The following is a 24,946-nucleotide window of genomic DNA, read 5'->3' as shown; positions in this document are numbered from 1 at the left end:
CTTTGGCATATACTTGGAATAGCAACATTGCCAATATTCTTACATTCAAATCTCCAATCATTATTACATATTCTTTTTTATTTTGTCTTTATACATTTGATAGATTTTCAGAAAATTCTTCTATTTCTAGTTTTGGTTTCCCTTACTCTGGACTATACATACCAACATTTAACAATTTTTTTCTCTAAGTTTTAAAAGAGGTAAACCGTGAGTAGACATATCGGTACACAATAAATAACGGAAAAAACTCACGTAGAAAGATTATTCATTAGTATAATTTTCGCCTGTGTGTCACAGGCATCTTCAGTACATTAAGCTCAAAATTAAACACTAACTGACAATTCCAAAAAGCGCCACCTAAGTAGCTGGTGAAAGTATATTAGGAAAGTTATTGACCTTTTTAGTCATCTTACACCAGCTACTTAGGTGGCGCTTTTTGGAATTGTCAGTTAGTGTTTAATTTTGAGCTTAATGTACTGAAGATGCCTGTGACACACAGGTGAAAATTATACTAATGAATAATCTTTCTACGTAAGTTTTTTCCGTTATTTATTGTGTACCAATTTTTTTCTCTTTCTTTCTTCATATATCAATTTTCCAACACTCCTTTAGTTGCTGTTTCATGTTTTTTCTATTCTGGTATACATTAATATGTAATTGCCAATTTGCTTTACTCCTCTGCCTTTTTTTCTTTGTCTCTGATACTGCAGAATTTAATTAATTGAAGAACTTGAAAGTTTATTTTTCACTTGGTCAGATTATAATAAATTTAGTTTAATCCTTTTTCCAAGTGTGTACAAACAAAGTTTGCGCCTGAAAGTATCTTCAGGACTGGGGTAAAGTGGTACAACACCGGACAACTCCTTGCAAAGGTGGAGCAAGCTGCCAACACTCCTGTCTCAATATCTCCCATAATGCAAAACACATCTCCTTGCGGATATGTATAATGTTATGCATTAAGGGAAGGGCCACTACCCAGACTAGTTTCGACTTTTATTGAGGTCTCTTCAGTGAGAGCCAGGCCCAAGTGGAGATACCAGGCAGAAGCATTAGCAAGGTCATCTCCTCCTATAGGAGCTGCCAAATGGTGTGCCACCTTTTTATTAAATTACTCTGGATTTAGAGAAAGATGTTGAAAGTTTATTTTTCACTTGATCAGACTATAATAAATTTAGTTTAATCCTTTATCCAAGTGTGTGTGCAAACAAATTTGCACCTGAAAGTATCTTCAGGACTGGGGTAAAGTGGTACAACACCGAATTGAAGAACTTCTTGAAGATATTGAAAATTGTAAATTAAGTTCTTCAATTAATTTTTTCTTCTGTTCCAGGTGGCAATTTGCAGCCTCCGTAGCACAATTGGAAGAACGATGGTACATTGCGCCCTTCAATTGGAAAAGGTCTAGGTTCGAGTCTCATGATGACAGGAGGAATCTTTATATGACTTTTTCAATCGAAGGTGAGTTAGCCGATCTCATACGGAGGTAGCAGGGTTTTTTACTTCCGGAAACTCGGGTTTTTCATCCTGCATACAGATAAATCGGCCCTTCAGAACACATGCAATTTACAGACAAAAAAAAAAAAAAAAAAAAAAAATACTAGCTGTGGTGGTGGGCAGTAGATGATACTGATGTAGATGATTGGTAGTAGAGGTTCAGTGTAGTGGTGGAGATGGAAAAGTTGTACAATAGGTGTCCTCCCGCGATGTGTCTTCAGACTCCTTGGAGGTGTCACGAATAATAATACCATTCCTGGTCAGTTCAGATAAAGCCATCCAGCCTAGGGTGGCCCCTTCTAGAAGTATATACTTCCGTATGCTTCACCTATATTACCTATTCACCTCCAAACCACAATGAAGTACAGTTAGGATTAGTGGGATTGTAAATCTGTGATATGCTAGTATCATGGATGATGTAAGGATTAAATAAGAAACCCTACTCAAAAACACTAAACATAGAATTCTTTCAGGCCTTTAACTTGGTGGAGGTCTAACAAACCAAGGGACAAAAAAAAAACTAAAGACATTTTGCAAGCATTCATGTCAATGTAACTCAGAACCACAGATACTGTTTCTACTTTCTAACCAGCATTATCGACTCGTACTTCAAAGTTGGAAAAACTATCTAACTTTGAAAAGACCATAGGTTGTGTTTGGGCCAAAACTATGAGAAATAAAATAGGAAAAACAAATATTTCAAAAACAGTCGGGTTGAAAACTTGTTTTTTTAAAATAAGCTAATTGAGTGAACCCACGCAACTCGTGATTATATTATGCATGACTCATAAACTGTTCCATCCTATATTCCATCCATCAGGGATGGATGGATGGAATATACAATGGAACAGTTTATGAGTCATGCATAAAACAATCAACTTTCATAAACTGTTGTAAATCCCTTGATATAAACCCATCAAAAAGTCTCAGGGAGACTTTTTGATGGGTTTATATTGATGGCAACAATGTTATTTTAAATGCAATTCACTATAGCAAATATTCTACTATGAACAACTCTCACTATAGTGAAAATTGTTTAGGCAAGAATGTTGTTCAACAATCACTCTTTAAGTGAAGTGTCAACTCAATGAGAGTCAAGTGCAATAAGTAAAATGCAGGTTTCATCAAATATCATTTAATAAAATATCTTACATCCAACTGCTCTTCTAATATTTTCTTTTTGCTGTTCAACTTCTTCCAATTCATTATAAGATGCATCTGGATTTCCAATGGAGACTAATGCAACACAAGTATATTTCTGTAAATGTAATCAAAATATATATATATATATATATTCATTCATTTAATTAATTCATTTAAGAAAGTTCTTTGAATAAAGTACTTTGTCACTGATACTATGCTAGTTTGTGTAAAAATGTAGCTTTACAGATTTAACAATAACAAAATAGAGCAAAATAAATAATTTACCAAGTTACTAATATTGCAATAAATTTCAAACCAGCATCTTCAAAGCAAAAACTACAACAATTAATTAAATTGTTTCTGCAATGGTTCAAATTGTAACTGAAAAGAAATTAATGCCCTGTTAAGTTGCCCGCCAGGTACCAGATAAAAAAAAAAAGTTAATTCAGAGAGGTCAAGCTAAATATGATCTTAGAATGACCATTTATTTAGTATATGGCATAATAAAAACAAATACATATGACATCAAAATATATAAATACATATTTGTGTAGACAATATAAATGATACAGGTAGTGTATATATACAAATAAGAGGTAAAAAAAAGTCATTAAAATTTTAAGTCTAGTTCAGCTAGCCATTCAAGAGCTGAAGGATCTGCCTCAAAAAAGTCTCTCAGATCACCAGGGTATGCTGCAGCCCTCCACAATGTGCTGGATGGTTTGGTTTATGACACAGGGCATGGCAGATACCATGTCCTCTGCGTATCCTATTTAACCTTTTCCACAGATGGCATGGAAGCTCAATCCCTTTTGGATTTTGGTTGGGAAGAATATATTTGTTTAAGTATATCCTTCAAAGGCCTTCACTCATACCAGTATTAGTGGAGGCAATCAAGATTTAAGGCGATTTATACTTATATGGGGGAGGTCTTCATGTATTGGTAACAGGGGATTTCTGTTTATTTTTTTGTACTCTTTTACGAGAGCATCTTGTCTGTGCAGGTTCAATGATGCAATGTTGTTTAAAGTTGGAAGCCAGTAAAGGGGAGTGGATTTGAAACAGCCTGTTATTGTCCTCATCGCTGTATTTATTTGCATGTCAATTTTCTGATATGAGAACTGTTTAGCCATACTGATGAACAATATTCTGCTGCAGAGTAGACTAGGTCCAACGTGGAGCATCACAGTGTAGTAACAGAAGAACCTCATGTAGAACCACACAGTTTTTGTACGATGTTATTATGGGTTCTAATCTTTAAAGAGATATTCTCCAGATGTCTTTTGAAAGATATTCTATCCAGGGTAACACCTAGATATTTAGGGAAATCTTTGTGCTGCAGCATCGTGTTGTTAAAGCTGATCTGATGTTTCCTGTTTGTCAATCTGGAGTTTAGGTGGAGAGAGCTAACCTCTGTCTTATTGTGGTTTGGTGTTAGTCTCCATTTATGAAAGACTATGTACCAATCTTTCACAAATTAATGCAGCCATACTTATTGAGGTGTGTTTCATAGACAATGCTGATTCGAAAATTAGTCTCTTAGACATATAGTAACTTACGTGCAGCATATTGTCATTTTCCATTTAATCTTGTGTGAATGAGTTTCCAGAGGATGGTCTGCACCTCTTGATTTGCCAAAACAATGATAACAAATGTAGTTCTTATGTTCTTCAAGGCAGATGTTAACAGATCTACTAGTCTCTCCAAAATAGGCTACGTCACAGTCACAAAGAAATTTATATTTCTTTGTGACTGTCACAAAGAACATTATATACTCTAGAATGTGCAAAAAAGTATAAAGCTGTTCCTTCAGAGAACAGATAAAGGTTACTAGCTGGATGCATGGGTTGAAAGTGGCATGAAGATTATATTTATATTTATAATAGAGAAGATGGAAATAGTTTTAATGTAATCATGTGTGTGTGTGTGTGTCAGGTGCAGGAGGGATAGAAAGACATGTCTATCTTATAAAGCTTGTAGTCACAGGCTAAAAAACATGAAGATAACCAAATTCTTTGGCAAGGGCGCTATGTCATTAAAACAAACTGGCTCTGTGTGAAAGTTTTCTGACTGCTGTGCTTTTGGAATGGTGTGACTGTTAATGTACCTTCATTAAGTACTGCTTAGGTAAATAACCAATTATACATTCATTCTCAACAATATGGCATAATCCAAAAACTTACATGCAGAACCAGGACTATTTGTTATAATGAACAAACAGCCCTGGGTCGGTATGTAAATGTCAGGATTCCTTATTGCAGAACTCAGTCATCTTCGTAACACGTTGGCTAAAATCCCTATAAAACTAACAAAATACTGTATGCCTGTCCCCGATCATGCCACTTTTCAAATCACACATCCAGTTAGCCAGTTTGCAACTTTCATCTGTTCTCTGAAAGATCAGACTCATTCATCCTCTTACACACCCTAGTTTCTTGTGCCTACAACATAGCCTATTTTGGAGAGACCAACAGATTTATTAATATTTGTCTTGAAGAATATAGGAGTGCATTTGCAATAATCTGTATGGTACATCAGGACTGGCAGACCATCTTCTGGTAATTCCTTCACACAGTTTTAAAGACCATGTTACAATCTGCCTGAGACTTTTTAAAATCAGCATCATATAAAAGACTCCCCTGAACCTCAGTAAGTATGGCTGCATTAATTTCTGAAATATCTGTGAGAGAGTCATTCTAAGATCCTATTTAGCTTGACTTCTCTGAATTAATGTTTTTTTTTATCTGGTCCCTGGAGGGAAACTTGACAGAGCATTAATTCTTCTTCACTTATAATTTCTGCAACAATCTAATTGAGTAGAAAGTTTTTTACCTTAGGTTTATTATACATTAAAACAGTCTGGGTAGTGACCATTCCCATTATGCATTCCATTGTACACACCCGAAAGGGGGTGTGCTTTGCATTATGTGATACATACTAAGGCAAGTGATATGAAGTCATTAGCCTCTATATGCAAGTAACTCAGACGTGAATATATTTCACATGAAAAACTTTGTTTTACTTACTTGGAAAAAGGGTTAAAACCAAGTATAAAATTTCTTGGCATCTTTAATGTATAATAAACTCAAGGTAAAAAACTTTCTACATCTTTCTCTCATCTAGAGATTTTTATTAATAAGTCAAGCACCTTTTGTCTACTTGTATATGAGATATATATGACTTCTGCATACTTCAACCTTGGTATCTCTTCTGGATCTGGCTCCCACTAATGAGACCTCAATATTTAAGGTCAAACAAATCTGTGTTGATGGAGAAGACATGTCCACCACTAAAGATATCCTTGACTCCTTTCAAAAACACTACAAAAATCTGTTTGAAGACAATAGTTCATTCATTTTCATCATTTATTTATATTTTTACAATTATAAATAAGGAAACCAATCAAAACAAATAAGTAGTCTGTGTACACTAAGATAGGACTTGGAGTTGTTATGACATGAAGGAAAACCAGGCTTCTCTGTCATATGCTAATTGACAGATCTCTGATGCAGAGAGTTGGGGGAAACGGGGAGAATATTGCAGACGTATTTCCAATATGGAGTTCGGGGTCCGTCTCTTTTTCCATCTGTAGGGGCGTAGAGGACCAGAGCATCAAAGGGTACAGAGGGTGGATGTCTAAGTTGGTGGCCAAGCCATTTTATTTGGTTTCTTTGAACAGTGCTGATTAGAGGATCTTGCTGGGTTTCATCTAATATAGTAGAGTTGAGAATGTGGTCTTCCCAGGAGTAATCCAGGATATTCAAGTAGTTCTAAAGCTATTTATAACATTGGTCGCTGCTTTTGTTGAGATGTTCCTGGGAGCCGTACAGAAAGATAGGCTGACTGGTGCACTTGGAGAAGACATCGGGATAGAACTTTATCGTGAGGCCTAGGATTTTATTCTTCCCATTCTAGTTACACTATTTAATTCCTTTCTCTCATCAGGACACATACCAAGTGAATTTGAAGCAAACTATACTATCCTCATTCCTAAACCTAATAGAGATCACACCTTAATCAGCAGTTGGAAACCTATTTCTCTACCTAATACTGACTACAAGATATTTTTCTGCATTATCAATAACAGAATCAAAGTGGGAATGAAATATATAATTAAAAGCCCACAGGTGTATGGAGTACCAGACTGAGCAGCAGAATTTAATCTATTTCTGCTATGGGATCTAATCTGCTTAGTTAACACAAAAAAGCAATCGATGGCAGTGCTATCAGTAGACCTTACTCAAGCATTTGATAATGTCCAGCATCCCTTTCTATTCCACATCCTCCAGCAAATTGGTATAGGTAAAAAACTGCTATCTGTTAGCAAAGGAGTCTATGCCGATTCAATCACCTGCCTCCTAGTTAATGGGTTCCTATCAGACCCAGTAAAAATTCAAAAAGGAGTCAAGCAAGGTTGCCCTCTCAGTCCACTACTCTTTGCATTGGTTTTTGAACCTTTCTTACAACAAGTTAACAATATACATGCTGTGCGAGGAATAACAGTTCCTTCAACTAAAAAGGAAAATAAGGTATTAGCATATGCTGATGATGTAGTTGGAGCTTTGAAGTATAATGATTCCATATATATATATTTTGGTATTTTCGAAAAATTCAGCAAAAGCAGCAGATTAATTATTAATACAGACAAGACAAAATTAAAAGTTTATAGAAAGTGGGATCTTGGAGGCATTCCTTTTGGACTAACCCGAAAGAGAGAGCCAACTCATTATACTTGGAATTCCCATCTTCACTTACCCAATATTACCAGTCCAAGAACTTATATACAAAAACTTGGAAATGTTAGAAGATTGGAAAATAGGGCCGCTCTCCTTTTCTTCTAAAGCTAGTACTCAAAACCATAATCTTTCCTGCTCAATTGTACATAATAAATATTACAGACATCACAGAAGCTGAAGAAAAGCAATTATATAGTAAACCTCTGCAATTTTTTTGGTCTAGTCTAGCCGATACCAAGAAGTCAAAAAGGAATTTCTTCAACTATCAATGAAGCATGGAGGATTTGGACTTCCAGTCTTAAAATTCTTCTATTTAAGCAATACAGCTTCAAAAATCCATAAAATATTGCAAACTAATCACACATGTGCAGACCTTCTCTGGTACTACTTAGGTTTTCATCTTCCCCTTTTTGGAGTTAATGATCATAAAGGTTCAAAAGCTGAGATTGTTCCTGAATACTACAATGTTAGAAAACGCTCCGGAATTGACATTCTTTCTATTAAAAAAAGTAAAATTTGGTATAAAGAAATCTTTAATCTCTTTTGTTGAGAAATTTTACAGTTGGGTACTGACAACAATATTTTGTTTCATAACTTGATGAAGTTCCAAGGGTACCCTAACAGGAAGGATCTTGCTTGGAGAATTGCATATGGTCGCCTTCCAGTCAATGCCATCAAATGGAGGTACTTGAACATCAGAGATCCAATCTGTGACATCTGTTACCGATTGGAAACAGTAGGACATGCATTCTACAGCTGCCCTCTTGCTGTGCATATTTGGAACAGATTATGTAATGTGTTGGGCATGCCACTATTTACAACAAAACAGGTTATTTTTTTACAATACCCACCATGGGAAGAGAATTTTGATTTTTATAATTAATGAATTAAAATACCATTTATGGAAGGTTAGAAAAAACATGGATTTCAAAACCAGCAATATGATCTCCAAATGCTTTATAATATTGTATTGTGGAAATTTTATTGTTCAGTCAGACATATTTTGTATTTAGAAAGAAGCATTCTAGGAGATATCAAATTTATCACTAGATGGAGTAGACAACCCACATTATGCAATATTGACCAGGGGAAGATAAAATTCTGTCTATTCTTGCTATGAGAGGTTTTTTAAATAGTTCCATCTTCTTAATTCAATGTAGTCTTATAGTCAATTGCAGGGATGACTGGAGAGCAATCCCAGGCAGAGAAGGCAAACTCAAGGCGATTAACCCAGATGGGGCTAACCACCTGGGTATCAGTCATCTTTGCGCTTCAGTTTCAATTGGTTTTTGGTTGTTCATCTATATGAGATTGGTGAAAAAGGAAAACTGATAGCCTTTGGCTATATGATGATATAAAAAGAGCTGAGGCTTTTCTCTCTCTTTCTCATGCTATCTATCTGTCTTTTTTTCTCCTAATAAAATACTATTATATACTACCATCAGACTATTAATAAACTACTATCAGGCTCTCTTGCACCCCTATACTAACTACTCTAGGCCTATGATGAGCAACCCTTTACTTTTTCATCTCAATAAAGGTCAAAACTAATTTGGGTAGTGACCCTTCCCATTATGCATTGCATTATACATGCCCGAAAGGGGGGTGTGCTTTGCATTATGGAATACATACTAAGGCAAACAATATGAAATCATTAGACTCTATATACTAGTAGCTCAGATGTGAATATATTTCACGCACAAAACTTTGTTTTACTTACTTGGAAAAAGGATTAAAACCAGGTATAAAATTTCTTGGTATCTTCAGAGCAATTTGTGCTCTGAAGTTATTTTGAAATCAGTAACTCTGTAAATTACTTATTTATTTTGTTCTTCTGACGTTTATGGTGTAAAGTACTAACAACCATTTATCATTTACAAAAACAGCATACACATCAGTAATCAAAAATTCAACTTTAATCAACATAATCTTAAACTGAATATAAAGTTTTTGTTACTTTTGTTACTAAACTACTCCTTGATAAGTGCTTTCCTTAAGAGCTTAGCATTCAGTATCTAAATTTCTTACCAACGAGGATACTTGAGGATGGTCCTTAAGTTCCAAACAAATTTAGGAATAATTTTTGTTTTTATCATTTTAATTCCAGTTTTATTGGCAAAATAATATAAAATAATAATTTATCTTTTTTTTATTATAATTAGATCATTTCAATGTAAAAAAAAAAGTTAAATAAATATATATACACTCCGGTCTCTTTTTATGCGTATCTTTTTTATGCAGTGCATATTTCATGCAAATTCGGGGTTTCCCGGTTTTACATAATGAACAGCGTGTTGCAGCACATTCTGGCATAACATGTAAGCAGTGAGTATCCGTGAAGTTTAATTTTGCATGTGAGTAAGTGTTTGTCTTTTGATTAAGTATAAATTTTGCTAATTTTTATTTTAAAGATTTAATTTAGCCCAATGGAGAGAAAAAAGCACCGAAGAAAAGCAATTTCTTTGGAAATGAAAATTGCAATTATAGCTTGCTTAGCAAAAGGAGAGGGATCTACGGAGATTGGTAAATATTTTAATTTAGGCGAATCTACTATAAGAGCAATTAAACAGATTGAAGTTGCAATAAGAAAATCTGTCATTTCTGGCACAAAACTAAGTGCCAAATTATCATCGTACCCAAGAGAAGCTTTATTAGAAAAACAGAATGAGCGATTGTAATTTGGATTGAAGAATTAACTCAAAGAAGAATTCCTATAAGTGGTTATTTAATTAAACAAAAAGCTCTTCAAGTTTTATGAACAGATGAAGCAACTGGAGCCGTCTATTTCTGCTGGGAAGGCTGATAAAGAATTTTTGGCAAGCAAAGGATTTTTAAAAGGAATGCACTTCATAATATGAAGATTACAGGCGAGGTTGCAGCAGCAGATGAAGCAGCAGCCAAGCATTTTGAGAGAAATTAGCCAAAATTATTGAAGGTGGTGGATATTGTCCCAATTAAGTGTTTAACGCTGACGAAACAGGATTGTTTTGGAAGAAAATGCCTAGTCGAACTTAAATCACAAAGTCTGAGAAAAAAGTGAGTGGGTGTAAAGCAAGCAAAGATCGAGTAACATTGTTACTTGGTAGCAGTGCATCAGGTGACTGAATGTTGAAAATCCCCTCCTAGTAAATCGATCTCTAAGCCCACATGCTCTAAAAGGCAAAGATCTAAAACAGCTGCCAATACATTGGATGTCTAATACAAAGGCCTGGGTAACAACTGATGTACCAGAAGTGGAAACATATATGAAGCAAAAAGCCTCTCGATTTTAAAGTTTTATTAATTGTTGACAATGCACCAAGTCATCCGCATTTAGAACATCCAAATGTACAGGCAGTGTTTTTTCCACTCAATACAATAAGCATTATTCAGCCATTAGATCAAGGCATAATTGCTACTTTTAAAAAATATTATGTTAAACATACTTTTCAATTTATATTGGATAAACTAGAAAATGAATCATTAACGTAACTGATTTCAGAAAAAATTTTCTGTTTTGGACTGTTTAAATCATGTTGCATCTGCTATCGGTGAAATAAGACCACAAATGTTAAATGCCTGCTGGAAAGTAACTTGGCCTAGATGTGTTGCAAACAGTGCAACCATTCAAACATCTATGTTATCAGCTAGCCAGAATGAAGTAGACGAATTGCTTGTGGATAATGCCTTAAGTGACGATGATATTATTGGATATCGATTAACTTTAGATATTGTTGAAGATCCAGAAAACGATAGTGAAAAGAAAGAAAAACCTCCCTCACTGAAAATATAATTCAAGAAGGTCTGTGATTTCCAGTAAATTGGAAAATCATTTTCTTGTTAATGACACAAATTCTGAACAAGCCTTGAAATTTCAATGTGAGTTGAAGAACTGTATTTCTGGATATAGAGAGCTGCATAAAAAATTAGTAAAATCATCATTGCAAAGTTTAATCACTGATTACACTGTCAGAAGAAAAAAATCAGCACAGAACAAGGGTGAAGCTAATTCTGTTTGTGAAGAACCATTGTGTTGACCATACAGATCTGATGCGCTGACTATCACTTCTGGTGATAAAAGTGATTTTGCATCAGTTCGCAAATGTTGCCGAATATTGTCTAATAGCAACGATAATTATGATAAAAAAATGTAAAAAAAAAAATTGTTACTTTTCAATAAAATTAAATGAATAAAGCTTTAAAACAAACTTAGGCATTCTTATTTTCCTGAATTTTTATAAACTTTTTATGCGATTTTAGGTTTATTTTAATTCATTGCTTCGGTTTTAGAAAATAGGGAACATATCCCTAATTTTTGTCAGTTAGGTCTTTTTTTGTGCGATTTTTTATATGCAGTTTTCTGTGGAGCATATCTACCGCATAAAAAGATATCCGACTATATATATATATATATATATATATATATATATATATATATGTACACACACACACACAGAGTGATCAAAATTAAAGTATTCCTGTTTAAGGTCTTGTGGATCACCATCAGTGATCCAAATGCTGCAAAAGTTTGCAGAAATACATTGTGTATCGTGCAAAAGCAATATCTGAAAAAAGGGTTTTAAAAAGATGGACACAGGATTTTTTCCTTCATTCTGGTTGAGTTTCTCTTCATTCGTTCCACAGTGATGACACTAACCTTGCCCCAATGTGCTTTGCTCATGAAGCTGTACAACCTAAACATTTGGAATGCTGCAATATGCGAATTTCATTGACTGAACAAATGTCAAAGAAGTCCACTATCTCCATGTGCTCTGCAACAAATGATTAGGTTATTTTGAAGAAACTGGATTGTTGGGAGTTAGACCTGGCAGAGGTTGCAAACCAATCAGTTCACAACAAGCAAATGAAGTTGCTACTGCCATTGTAGAGCAGGCCATGAATAACAGCAATGGTTTCTGCAGTGCATGTGCTGAATCAAGATGCATGGATGTGCCTTACACAAATGTCTTGAAAATACTATGAAAGAGTCTGCATTTCTACCCATTCAAGATAACCTGACATGAGTTGTGCCCTCGGGAATTTTTGAAGTTGAATGATATTCATTTTAACATTCCTTACTCCAGTGGAGTTGGAAGCTGCATGGCCATGGATGATTTTATGATGAGATGAGGCTCACTTTCACCTGAACGGAGCTGTGAATACTCACAACTGCCAGGTATGAGTTACACAAAAACTGCATGAAATCCAATAAATTCCTTTGCATTCACCCAAAGTTACTGTCTGGCCTGGGTTTATTTACAGCTTTGTTTATCATTAGATCATTCTTCTTTGAGAACATTTGCCAGTCGCTCCTATGACCTGCTCAGTTATTGCCAAGAGGTACTGCGATATGATAAACTAATAATAATGGCAAATATCTGTTGGATTTCTGCTCAAGACATGGACTGGTTATTACTAACACCATGTTCCAACATAAAAATGTGCACAAATTCACATGGAGAGAAGAGGCAAGGAATAAGAAAAGTCTCATTGACTATGTTATTGTTGATAGTGATGTTTTCTCCCTGGTGCAGGACACCAGAGTGTACAGAGGATTTGAAATTGGAAGTGATCACTATTTAGTCTTGAGAATGATAAAATTGAATTTCATATTGAAAATAATAACATGTAAGAAAGTTTTAAAGCGAATAAAAGTTGAGCATCTCTCAGATGTGAACTGTAGACTAAAATACACAAAGATTATTCAAGAAAAAAAATTAAAGAGTTTGAGAACAGGAATCAAACCTTGGAGATTCAGTGGCAAACTCTGAAGAAAACATTGATTGATTCTGCCAGAGAGGCATGTGGTAAGGTTGTGTGCAAGGATAGAAAATTTAGAACTCCATGGTGGACACAGGAAGTTAAAGAGGCAGTGAAGAAAAAGAAGAAAACATATCAAAAGTTCCTGGCAAATAAGTCAACTTGCGCTCTTACAGAATACAGAGACAAATGCAAGAATGCTAAACACTGTGTAAAACTAACTAAACAAAAGTCATAGGAGGACTTTGGCAAGAATATCATCATCATCATCATCATCATCAAATTCCTGCCATGTACCCTCAAGGGGTGTACAGGATATGACAGTACTACATGAAAAAATTACATCATTACTAACTTCCAATCTACAATTTTCCTCCAAATCAGTCTGTTACTTGTCAAGACTCCAACATTATCAGATCTTATATTTCTATCGTCTAAGGCACTTTGTACCGTATCAATCCACCTATATCTTGGTCTTCCTCTGGGTCGTTTTCCTGCCAACCTGGCAGAGAACACTTGTTTTGCTAATCTTTCCTCTCCCATTCTATTTAAGTGACCATACCATCTGAGATTAGCTCTGCTAACGCATTCCTGGATGCTGACAATGTCAAGTTCTTTCCTAATATCCTCATTTTTAATAAGATATTGCCATTGATGCCATCTGTTCATGCCTCTAATCTTTCTCAGGACTCTCATATCTGCGGTCTCTAGTCTTTGGTCAAGTGTTTTACTTCTGACCCAGCTCTCAGATCCATAAGTTAAAACTGGTTTGAACACAGTCTTGTATACAGCTAATTTAGTGTTCCGACTAATTTCTTTCTTATTCCATATGAATTTATTCAATTGACTTCCCACGATACCAGCTTTGCTGATTCTGTTGTCTATTTCTATATTTAGTTTACCATCTTCAGTAAAAATTGTGCCTAAGTAGCTGAAATGTTTTACTTATTCCACAGGTTCTCCATTCACAACACAGTTGACATTTTCAATGATTCTGCCTATTTTCATTGTCTTTGTCTTTTTATTGCTGACCTTCATACCATATCTATTACAACAGCTATTCAATTTAGTCAGAGAATCTTGCAGACTTGTAGCGGATTTATTTAGAAGTATAACATCATCTGCATAAAGCAAAGAGCTGACATTAACATCTCCAATTTTGATATCAGGTTTAATACCACATTCCTTCATAATGTGATCCATATAGATAATGAATAACAGAGGGGATAATGTACATCCTTGTCTCACACCAGATTTAACATTAAACCATCTTCCTGTACTTCCTTCAATTCTAACTGCTGACTCACAACTCAAATAAAGACTAAGTATTGCTTGATATAATGCCCCATTGACACCATATAACTGCAGCGTATTGAATAGCTTCTCTCTTGGCACCTTGTCATATGCCTTTTCCAAATCGACAAACCTTAAATACAGATCTTTGTTATATTCCCAAGCTTTCTCGACTATTTGTCATAAAGTGAAGATCTGATCCTGACAGCCTCTATTTGGCCTGAATCCAGCTTGTTCTTCACCAAGCTTTTCTTCCACAATTCTTCTCAACCGTTTCTCAAGTATACTTGCATAGATCTTGCCAGGAACACTCAGTAGGGAAATACCTCTGTAATTCTCACATTCAGTTTTATTTCCCTTTTTATATTTGGGTACTATGAGTGCTCTACTCCAATCATTGGGAATTCGTCCCTCTGTCCAGGCTTTCTGAACTATGCAGTGCAGCCACTGTAAGACTCTTATACCACCATACTTCAGCATTTCTGGTCGAATATCATCTACTCCTGCTGCCTTTCCACATTTCAAGCCTTTGATGGCTTTTTCTACTTCAGGTATGGATATGTATTCCTGACTGCATGCCTGGTCAGTGTTTTTTATCAATGTGCTGTCATCACTGCTTGTTTCATTTAGCAGTTTTTCAAAGAAATTACTCCATACTTCAAGGATATCTTTTTCTCCTGTTTTCATATCACCTTTATCATCTCTAATTCCTTTTACAGCACTCTTTCCTCCATTCCTAAGCTTCTTCAACAACCTCCAGAATATTTTGCCACCTTCTTGATATTTATTTTCTATATTCTTGCCAAAGTCCTCCCATGACTTTTGTTTAGCTAGTTTTACACACTGTTTAGCTTTCTTACATTTGTCTCTGTATTCTGTAAGAGTAAAAGCTGACTTATTTGCCAGGAACTTTTGATATGCTTTCTTCTTTTCCTTCACTGCCTCTTTAACTTCCTGTGTCCACCAGGGAGTTCTGATTTTTTTATCCTTGCACACAACCTCACCACATGCCTCTCTGGCAGAATCAATCAATGTTTCCTTCAGAGTTTGCCACTGAATCTCCAAGGTTTGATTCCTGTTCTCAAACTCTTTCATTTTCTTTTCAATAATATTTCTGTATTTTAGTCTACAGTTCACATCTGAGAGCTGCTCAACTTTTATTCGCTTTAAAACTTTCTTACATGTTATTCTTTTCAATATGAAATTCAATTTTATCCTGCTCAAGACTAAATAGTGATCACTTCCAATTTCAAATCCTCTGTACACTCTGGTGTCCTGCACCAGGGAGAAAACATCACTATCAACAATAACATAGTCGATGAGACTTTTCTTATTCCTAGCCTCTTCTCTCCATGTGAATTTGTGCACATTTTTATGTTGGAACATGGTGTTAGTAATAACCAGTCCATGTCCTGAGCAGAAATCCAACAGATATTTGCCATTATTATTAGCTTTGCTCTTTTCTCCAAATTTTCCCAAAATATTTTTGTATGTCTCACAATCATTTCCTACTCTACTATTTAGATCCCGAACAAGGACCAACTTTTCCTTTTTCATTGTGTCAGTTGCTTTTTCTAAAGCCTCAAAAAATTCCTGCACTTCTACCTTAGTAGAACCTTCTGTGGGACCATAGGCACAAATAAGTCTCATTGTCCAGTTCCCCATTCTCATATTTGCCCACATTACTCTACTTGAGACTGACTGCCATTCAAGAAGATTAGCCTCGTATTTTGTGTTGAATACTATGGCTACTCCTCCTTTTCCTTGATTGTCATTGCCTGAATATAACATTTTGTATTTATTGCTCAGAAAGATCTCACCAGTTTTGGTCTTTTTTGTTTCAGTCACCCCTATTATGTCGATCTGGTACTTATCTAATTCCTCAGCTAGCTCCATTTCTTTGCCATTCAGGCTTCTTACGTTGATAGTACCGATCTTTAACTCTGGTGATGTTGAGTTGGGGTTTGTTTTCAGATTTGTTCCAGTAGCTGACTTTTCGCTGTTCGCCCTGGTTCCCTGGCGAAAACAACGGGGGCCTTGTTTAACCGGGCGACGCCCCAGCCGGCATGAAATTTTGTCATGTTGTACCATCATTTTTTATTTTGGTTTAACCAATAAGAATACAATTTGGTCGGCTAAATCCCAAATTGCCAGCCCATCCTCGTTCGTTCAGTATCAAAGTAGATACCCAACAGGGTGCACCACGAGAAGGTGAAGATTGGACATTAGGTCAGAAGCCCTGGTCGGTTCTCCGCATTCCTTTAAAGGCTATGTGGAGGTCTCCTCTCAGTTATACAGCTTTGACCCTTAAGCACCCCTGGCAAAAATATAGAAAATATATATCAAGAAGGTGGCAAAATATTCTGGAAGTTGTTGAAGCTTAGGAATGGAGGAAAGAGTGCTGTAAAAAGGAGTTAGAGATGATAAAGGTGACATGAAAACAGGAGAAAAAGATATCCTTGAAGTATGGAGTAATTACTTTGAAAAACTGCTAAATGAAACAAGCAGTGAGGACAGCACAGTGGTAAAAAACACTAACCAGGCATGCAGTCAGGAATACATATCCATACTTGAAGTAGAAAAAAGCCATCAAAGGCTTGAAATGTGGAAAGGCAGCTGGAGTAGATGACATTCGACCAGAAATGCTGAAGTATGGTGGTATAAGAGTCTTACAGTGGCTGCACTGCATAGTTCAGAAAGCCTGGACAGAGGGACGAATTCCCGATGATTGGAGTAGAACTCTCATAGTACCCATATATAAAAAGGGAAATAAAACCAAATGTGAGAATTACAGAGGTATTTTCCTACTGAGTGTTCCTGGCAAGATCTATGCAAGTATACTTGAGAAACGGTTGAGAAGAATTGTGGAAGAAAAGCTGGGTGAAGAACAAGCTGGATTCAGGCCAAATAGAGGCTGTCAGGATCAGATCTTCACTTTATGACAAATAGTCGAGAAAGCATGGGAATATTACAGAGATCTGTATTTAAGTTTTGTCTGTTTGGAAAAGGCATATGACAAGGTGCCAAGAGAGAGAAGCTATTCAATACGCTACAGTTAGATGGGTGTCGATGGGGCATTATATCAAGCAATACTTAGTCTTTATTTGAGTTGTAAGTCAGCAGTTAGAATTGAAGTACAGGAAGTTTAATGTTAAATCTGGTGTGAGAAAAGGATGTACATTATCTATATGGATCACATTATGAAGGAAAGTGGTATTAAACATGATATCAAAATTTTAGATGTTAATGTCAGCTCTTTGCTTTATGCGGATGATGTTATACTTCTAAATAAATCTGCTACAAGTCTGCAAGATTCTCTGACTAAATTGAATAACTGTTGTAATAGATATGGTATGAAGGTCAGCAATAAAAAGACAAAGACAATGAAAATAGGCAGAATCATTGAAAATGTCAACTGCGTTGTGAACGGTAAACCTGTGGAACAAGTAAAACATTTCAGCTACTTAGGCACAATTTTTAGTGAAGATGGTAAATTAAATATAGAAATAGACAACAGAATCAGCAAAGCTGGTATGGTGGGAAGTCAATTGAATAAATTCATATGGAATAAGAGAGAAATTAGTCAGAACACTAAATTAGCTGTATACAAGACAGTGTTCAAACCAGTTTTAACTTATGGATCTGAGAGCAGAAGTAAAATACTTGACCAAAGACTAGAGACTGCAGATATGAGAGTCCTGAGAAAGATTATAGGTGTGAACAGATGGCATCAATGGCAATATCATATTAAAAACGAGGATATAAGGAAAGAACTTGACATTGTCAGCATCCAGGAATGCGTTAGCAGAGCTAATCTCAGGTGGTATGGTCACTTAAACAGAATGGGCGAAGAAAGATTAGCAAAAAAAAGTGTTCTCTGCCAGGTTGGCAGCAAAACGATCCAGAGGAAGACCAAGATATAGGTGGATTGATATGATATGGTACAAAGTGCCTTAGACGATAGAAATATAAGATCTGATAATGTTGGAGTCTTGACAAGTAACAGACTGATTTGGAAGAAAATAGTAGACAGGAAGTTAGTAATGATGAAATTTTTTTCATGTAGTACTATCATATCCTGTACACCCCTTGAGGGTACATGGCAGGAATTTGATGATGATGATGATGATATAGGAAATGATCTGAAAGGAAATATTCAGTTGTTTGCTGATGAAGAGATCTGCAGGATGACTTAGACAGACTAGCAGCATCGGCAAAGTAAATGACTTTCAATTTAGAGTGGCATGCATATCTGGCCCCAGAAGTGAGCAACAAAGATCGTGACAGGTGTACGAAATGCTTTCTATAAGAATAGAATGGTCTCTGAGCTTCAAAATCTAACTGATAGGTGAGAAAGAGTAGATATAATAAAAACATAAGTTATTAAAGGGGTTTTATGGGATTGGCCCTGATGACTTTTTTCAGTACATGGCAGGAAGGAATAAAAAGAGATGATCACTGTGTAAGAGTGTGGTGAATGGATTAGATCGGTTGCCAGAGGTGTTTGCAAATGCTTTGTTAGTGAATGAGTTTAAGGAGAGGTATTGTGTGAATAATGGATCTTCCATGATGAGTATTCTGACTACATGGAAATACCTGTATAACAATAATATTAGGAATAGCAGACTGTGTGCTGAATACTCCTTCACACAAGATTTAACAAAAATCAGCTGTGCTGAGTAGAAGTTGCTATAGGTCTGAAAGAGACTTTGTTTTGAATCAACTTAGCTATGAAACACTTCCAATTTTTAATGGAATTTGTGCCATTATAACATTTATTATACACACATATTCACAAGAATATAGTAATATTTCAACCAGAAACTAACTGGTCATCATTAGTGCATCAGAATAATCACAAAGTGAAGTGTAACAAAGAATGTTAATTCTATTTACAGAGCTGAGTCACCTAGTATGTGGTTACAATAAAATAACATTACAATTAAGGCCCAAATTTAAAATTAAGTGATTTAAAATAAAATTAAATAACGAAATTACAAAGCATTAAATTAAATTTTAAAAAAATAATAATAATAATTAAAATGGAAGGAAGACATTGTTACTTGCCATTTATGAGAATGAGACTCTCCCAAATCTTGGAAATAGAGAGACAGTCATTCTGATTTAAATTTAGGTTTAAATTAAATTTAAAAAAAATGAGAGTATTGGAACATAGGATATTGTGGTCAGTGTCCACTTCATGCTGAGCAAGGTTGGATTTTTCAGGTTTATTGTTGTTGATATAAGATTGATATTCTTGTATTTGTTTTTCAACAGAACATCCTGTTTGTCCAAAGTACAAGCAGAATCACTCACACTAAACTTAGCAAACACAGGGAAGGAGGGAGGGAGGGAGGGAGGGAGAGAGAGAGAGAGAGAGGGAGGGAGGGGCATTTATCTTTCGTGAATGGTAACCAATAGGAGATTTTGTTGACAGGAAAAAAACAGGACCTTAATTACATCTTTTCAGGATCTCAGCAACTATCTCAGAGATGCCTACGATATATGGGACAGGGACTTGCCATACAGGTTCAAGATTTTGGGCTTATAAACATCCAAGATGCATTTAAACTTCCTTGAGGTGAAACCTATCTGTAGTAAGATGCATTGGATGGAGCTCAATTCTTGCTGGAGAGCTTGGGAATTGGAACAGATAACACGTGCTCTGTTCAGCAAAGATTTGAAGATGGATGGTGTGCTGAATCTTAATGTATGTAGTAGTCTGTGAAAGTATATTTATAGTGAATAAAAGTAGCAAGTATGGAAAAGGAAGACATACAGTTTTGTCCATCCTTTTCTTTTTCTACAGTGAAATTGAGGCATGGGTGTAGACTGTTGATTTTGGTTATAAAGGTAGGTAAAGATTCTTCTGAGTCTGGCCAGATGGCAAACACATCATCATCTACATTACCTTGATGGACCTGTTATTTCATTCTGGACATCTCTACGAATGCAGGTCACAAAGTTTCCAGCAATGGTGATTTTGGGCGTCATTCTTCTCCATTTGTTTCCTGTAACTGGTTAAAGGGTGTTTCCATCTAGTTGGAGGTATTCTGGGTTTCCTCTAGGTTGATCTTGGATACCAGTTTGTGACACCTGTTGTCGTTGAGTCTTGCACCCTGCCTACTGTGTCTTATTGTCATTTATGGTTTTCATTACTTCTTTTACTCTGGTTAATTTTCTGAGAGTTGTATTTGTGAAGTGGTCTTTTTTACTTATCCCTAAAATTCTTCTTTCCATGGCATGCTGGGTGGTTTGTAGAATAGTTCTTTTTGTGTAGTGCTCCAAGTTTCAGATGTAGGTTAAAGATGGAAGGACAGAGCTGTTGAACAAGGTAGCTCTTATTTTGATAATGAGCTTAGGATCTGTGTTTGTAGATTTCTTACGGTTAAAGGAGGTCCATGCAGCTCTTTTTCTTTTTGATATTTCTTCAGAAATATTGTTTGTCCATGTTTATTGTTGGTGCAAGGTATGTGTAGGATTCTACACTTTCTATGGTGAAATTATTTAGTTGGATAGTGTGGGTTTGGCAGTATTTGTTTCTCATCCATTTGGTTTTGTCAGGGTGAGTTTTTAGTCCTATTTTATTACAGGCTTGATGAAGCATTGATTCATGTTGCAGAGAGTCTTGAGCTATGAGTATTATATCATCTGCAAACATTAATATTTGGAGCAACTCTTCATTGATGTTTACACCACCCTTTAAGTCGATTTTCCTTAAAGTGCTTTCCAGAGTACATGTAAAACGTTTTGGTGATATGACATCTCCTTGTCGCATACCTCACTTTATGGTGATAGTTATAATGTCATCGAATAAGGTTTTTTGTGTAGAGCTACCAGTATTAATTTCTTTAATTAGACTGATGTAGACTGGATTGATACCTTGTTCTAGTAATGCCTGTAAAACTGCATTATGTTCTATGGTGTCAAAGGCTTTTTTAAAGTCAATAAATAGAAAGCAAAGAGGGATCTGATATTCTTTGCATCATTCCCTAAGTTGGGTGACTACTTGTATGTGATCTATTGTAGTATAACTTATTTTGAATCCTGCTTGTTCTTTACTATTATTTTATTGAAGAATGGTTTTGATTCTGTTTGATATAATTTTTGTTATTAACTTATATATATATGATGGAAATTCTTGATGTTTTTGTATGTTACCTTTTTTTTTTTTTTTGAAGAGAAGAATTGTTTCTGATGTCTTCCATTTTGATGGTATTTTTCCTTCTTTTAGATACCAAGTAAATCTTTCAGCCAGAGCTTTATAAAGTTGTGGTCCTAATTGTTGAATATCCCCAATTTTCATCTGATCATATTGATCAGATGAAAAACGGCAATAAAACTAGACAGCATGTCAGCTTGCATGCTACGATAATATGCAAAAGAACTGGCAGTGCCTCTGACAAAGTTGTTTAATCTAAGTCTCAGCTCTTGCCAGGTTCCAAGGGAGTGGAAAGAGTATAGGTAGTTCCATTACATAAAGGTGGCTCCTCTAAGACAGAAGTAGCAAATTACTGACCAATTAGCATCTCTGGAGTGGTGGTTATAGTATTGAAAAAGTTGGTTAAAAGTAAAATTCAAGAATGGGTGGATATGCATATGATACTTTATAGAGGCAGCATGGCTATGTAAAAGGTAGGTCCTGCCTCAGTAATTTATTCACATTTCATAATAAGGTGACAGAAAAAATTGAATAAAGCAAATTGCTACACCATGATACTGCTGGACTTCGCAAAGGCATTTGACAGAATACCGCATGAAAAACTATTATATAATCTGGAGCAAATGGGAATGGATATGAGGCTGGTGGCATGAATGAGGTGAGGGGAGGCTGATAGACATCAGAGGGTGCTCTGTGGTGGAGTGGAATCAAGGTAAATGAGGGTGACTAGTGGAATGTCTCAGGGCTCTGTACGAGATCCACTACTCTTTAATTTGTATGTTAATGACATAGCAGATTAAAGGGGGGGGAGGATATTCAGTTGTTTGCTGATGATGCAAAACACTGTGTGGGGGTAGCAACAGTTGATAAAGGTGATGTAGATATCCTATAGGATAACTGAAATAAATTGGCAGTGTGGGCAATTGTTGTCAATTTAATGCTGCAAAATATAAGGCAATGAACTTTGGGACAAAAAGATATTACATTTGTATCATGTTGACGGTACTGGATTACAAGAAAATGATGAGTCTAGGGATCATCTGGGGGAGGGGGGGAATAGAGATTTGAAGTTCAGAGAATATGTTGCAAGGGTTGTCAAAATATCTCAGAGGATTACTTGGATGGTGAAACACACTGATAAGTAAAGATAAGGAGGTTATTATCCATAACTTGGTGAATCATAACTTTATAAAGTTATGATTCACCAAGATCATGACTACTTACTATGCACAAATTTAGTTGCATGGGTTTCTTGTAGATCAGGAGATAATGGAGAGGATTTAGAGAAAAGCGACAAAGCTAGTGACAACTTTGTGGAATGCTCCCTATGAGGATAGACTGAGTGTGCATGGTTTGCAAAGTTTGGTTAACAGGCAGATGAGAGAGACCTGATAGAAAATTATGAGTTACTAAAGAGATTCTATAAGATTGACACAAAAGAAATTTTTCAATACATGAGTAGTAGAGTGAGAACAAGTGGTCATTCTGAAGCTGTGTAAAAGTGTGGTTAGTACGGTTGTGCAGACTAGGTTATTTGCTTGGAGAGTGGTGAATGGATCGCCAGTGTATGAGCAATGGTTAGTGTAGATCTCCCACAACGAGTCTTTTGACCCCATGGAGATACCCATATAATAATAATAACTTGACAAACCTAGCTGGCCAAGTGGTTAGCATACCTGTTCTCCAACCAATAGGATATGAGTTTATGAGTTCAAATCCCTCCACAGGCATGGATGTTTGTGACTGTCTTTGGGTGAGAGATGAATTTCATCACCTGGTGTGAGACCACTGTCTGGAGGACTGAAGTGGCTTGAAAATGTTTCATGTTTAGTCCCTAGAGCAGGGTTTCCAGACTATGTAAAAAAATAAAAATACAGAAAAAAATGTGTATGTATATATATATAAAATTAATAAAAATATATAAAAAAATCCTTAGCCCACCCATGCTATAAATATACTATAGATTTGCAGCAGAACGTTTCATGGGTGAGAGCTACATTAAAAAAAAAAGTAGATGTTTCCATTAATTAAACCTGCACACAACTTCATTCTATCTGTACAGAGAGCAGTTCACAAATCAGTCACCATCTTTAATCTGGATCACTTCCTCATCTCCAAGAAATGCGAGTGACTAAACACAGTAGTTACAAACATGCAAATGACATAAATCAATATCTTTAAAAAGAAAAGCATACATCATTTCCTACCTTATCAAGATTGAAAAATAATCTGCATCTGTCATTTTTTGTAAATCCTGATCTAAAAAAAAAAAAAAAAAAAACAGTTGTAAGGATGATGAAGAATACTAATGGAGCAACATAAATTCAGTGTGTGTTACAATATACCATACCATATGGAATGAACATATAAATAACAAAACAAACAAGTGCCTTCTTATACTCTCTCTCTCCTCAGAGGCAGGGGGGAAATTCTAGCCTTTAGTTTTGAGAATACTCTTTTTAGCCAATTCACAGAAGACTGACAATTTGGTATGACCTTATTAGCCATGGCAGGTTGTAGGGTATATGTGCTTCATCCATTCTAAATTTTTTGATTCATGACTACCAGTTAAGGTCATGATATATTAACAGTCAGTAGAACTATGCTGTTTATTATTCGAATAAAATTACTACTAATAGCTATATATTTTCCAGCCTGGTTGGCTCTGTGAATAGCATTCTATTCTCTAGATCAGTAATTCTCAACCTATGGAGCATGCTCCCTTGGGGGGGCAAAATATCTAAGGGGGAAGGAAGAAAGCAGAAATCAAAGGAAAAACTACTTTGCTGAAACAAAAACATTTAATGAAACTATTTATTGACACAAAAACATAAAATACGCTCTGAAAATAAAATAATAAAATGTATAAAATACACTGTATTGAATAAACCAGTTATGCTTATGGGAACACATCAGTATTGCAAAATATACCAAGCAACTAATTAAAATTAAACAATAACAATGAATCTAAAACTCAATGGCTTCCTGTTGTGGAGCAAAGCTTTTCATATGATGGTGATACATTGGAAATTGACACTCTTAGTTCTCTTTCTATATTTAACTGAGATCTATATTTTGTTTTTAAGGCAGCCACTGCAGAAAACCTGATTTCACAAAGATAAGATGTTGGAGATGGCAAAAGTACATGAAAAGCTCTTGACCTTAGTGCAGAAAATTCATCATCAACACCAGCCAAAAATTCAAACACTGATTTAGATGCAAATTGTCTTTTGATTTAGCTGCTTGATATGAAGTCTATAAATTGTTCCCTCTTCTTCAATTGAGAAACCTTCAGGGGATAATTTGAAATGGGTTTCTAACCCACTCGTACATTGTCATTAAGTTGTCATCAGTTATAAAATAGTTTCTAAAATTCTTC

General features: G+C 35.6%; 1 protein-coding gene across 2 annotated transcripts in view; it reads right to left on the bottom strand.

Annotated features, from left to right (window-relative positions):
* The window catches only part of LOC150106468 (cytosol aminopeptidase-like), a 245,362-nt gene that overhangs the window by 191,507 nt on the left and 28,909 nt on the right, over window positions 1-24,946 (bottom strand). For both annotated transcript variants that reach the window (XM_090393141.1, XM_090393142.1), the window contains 2 exons: window positions 23,775-23,826; window positions 2,647-2,752 (listed from right to left, as the gene is read on the bottom strand). In XM_090393141.1, the coding sequence (XP_090249267.1) occupies window positions 2,647-2,752; window positions 23,775-23,826 (158 nt within the window). The remainder of the gene's footprint in view (window positions 1-2,646; window positions 2,753-23,774; window positions 23,827-24,946) is intronic.

This window comes from Typopeltis vanoorti, chromosome 5, assembly GCF_054136105.1.
Source record: "Typopeltis vanoorti isolate ZY-2024b chromosome 5, IOZ_Tvanoo_1.0, whole genome shotgun sequence".
Lineage (NCBI taxonomy): Eukaryota > Metazoa > Arthropoda > Arachnida > Uropygi > Thelyphonidae > Typopeltis > Typopeltis vanoorti.
The sequence above is the reverse complement of the archived record's forward strand: the minus strand, read 5'-3'. Positions and strand labels throughout refer to the sequence as shown.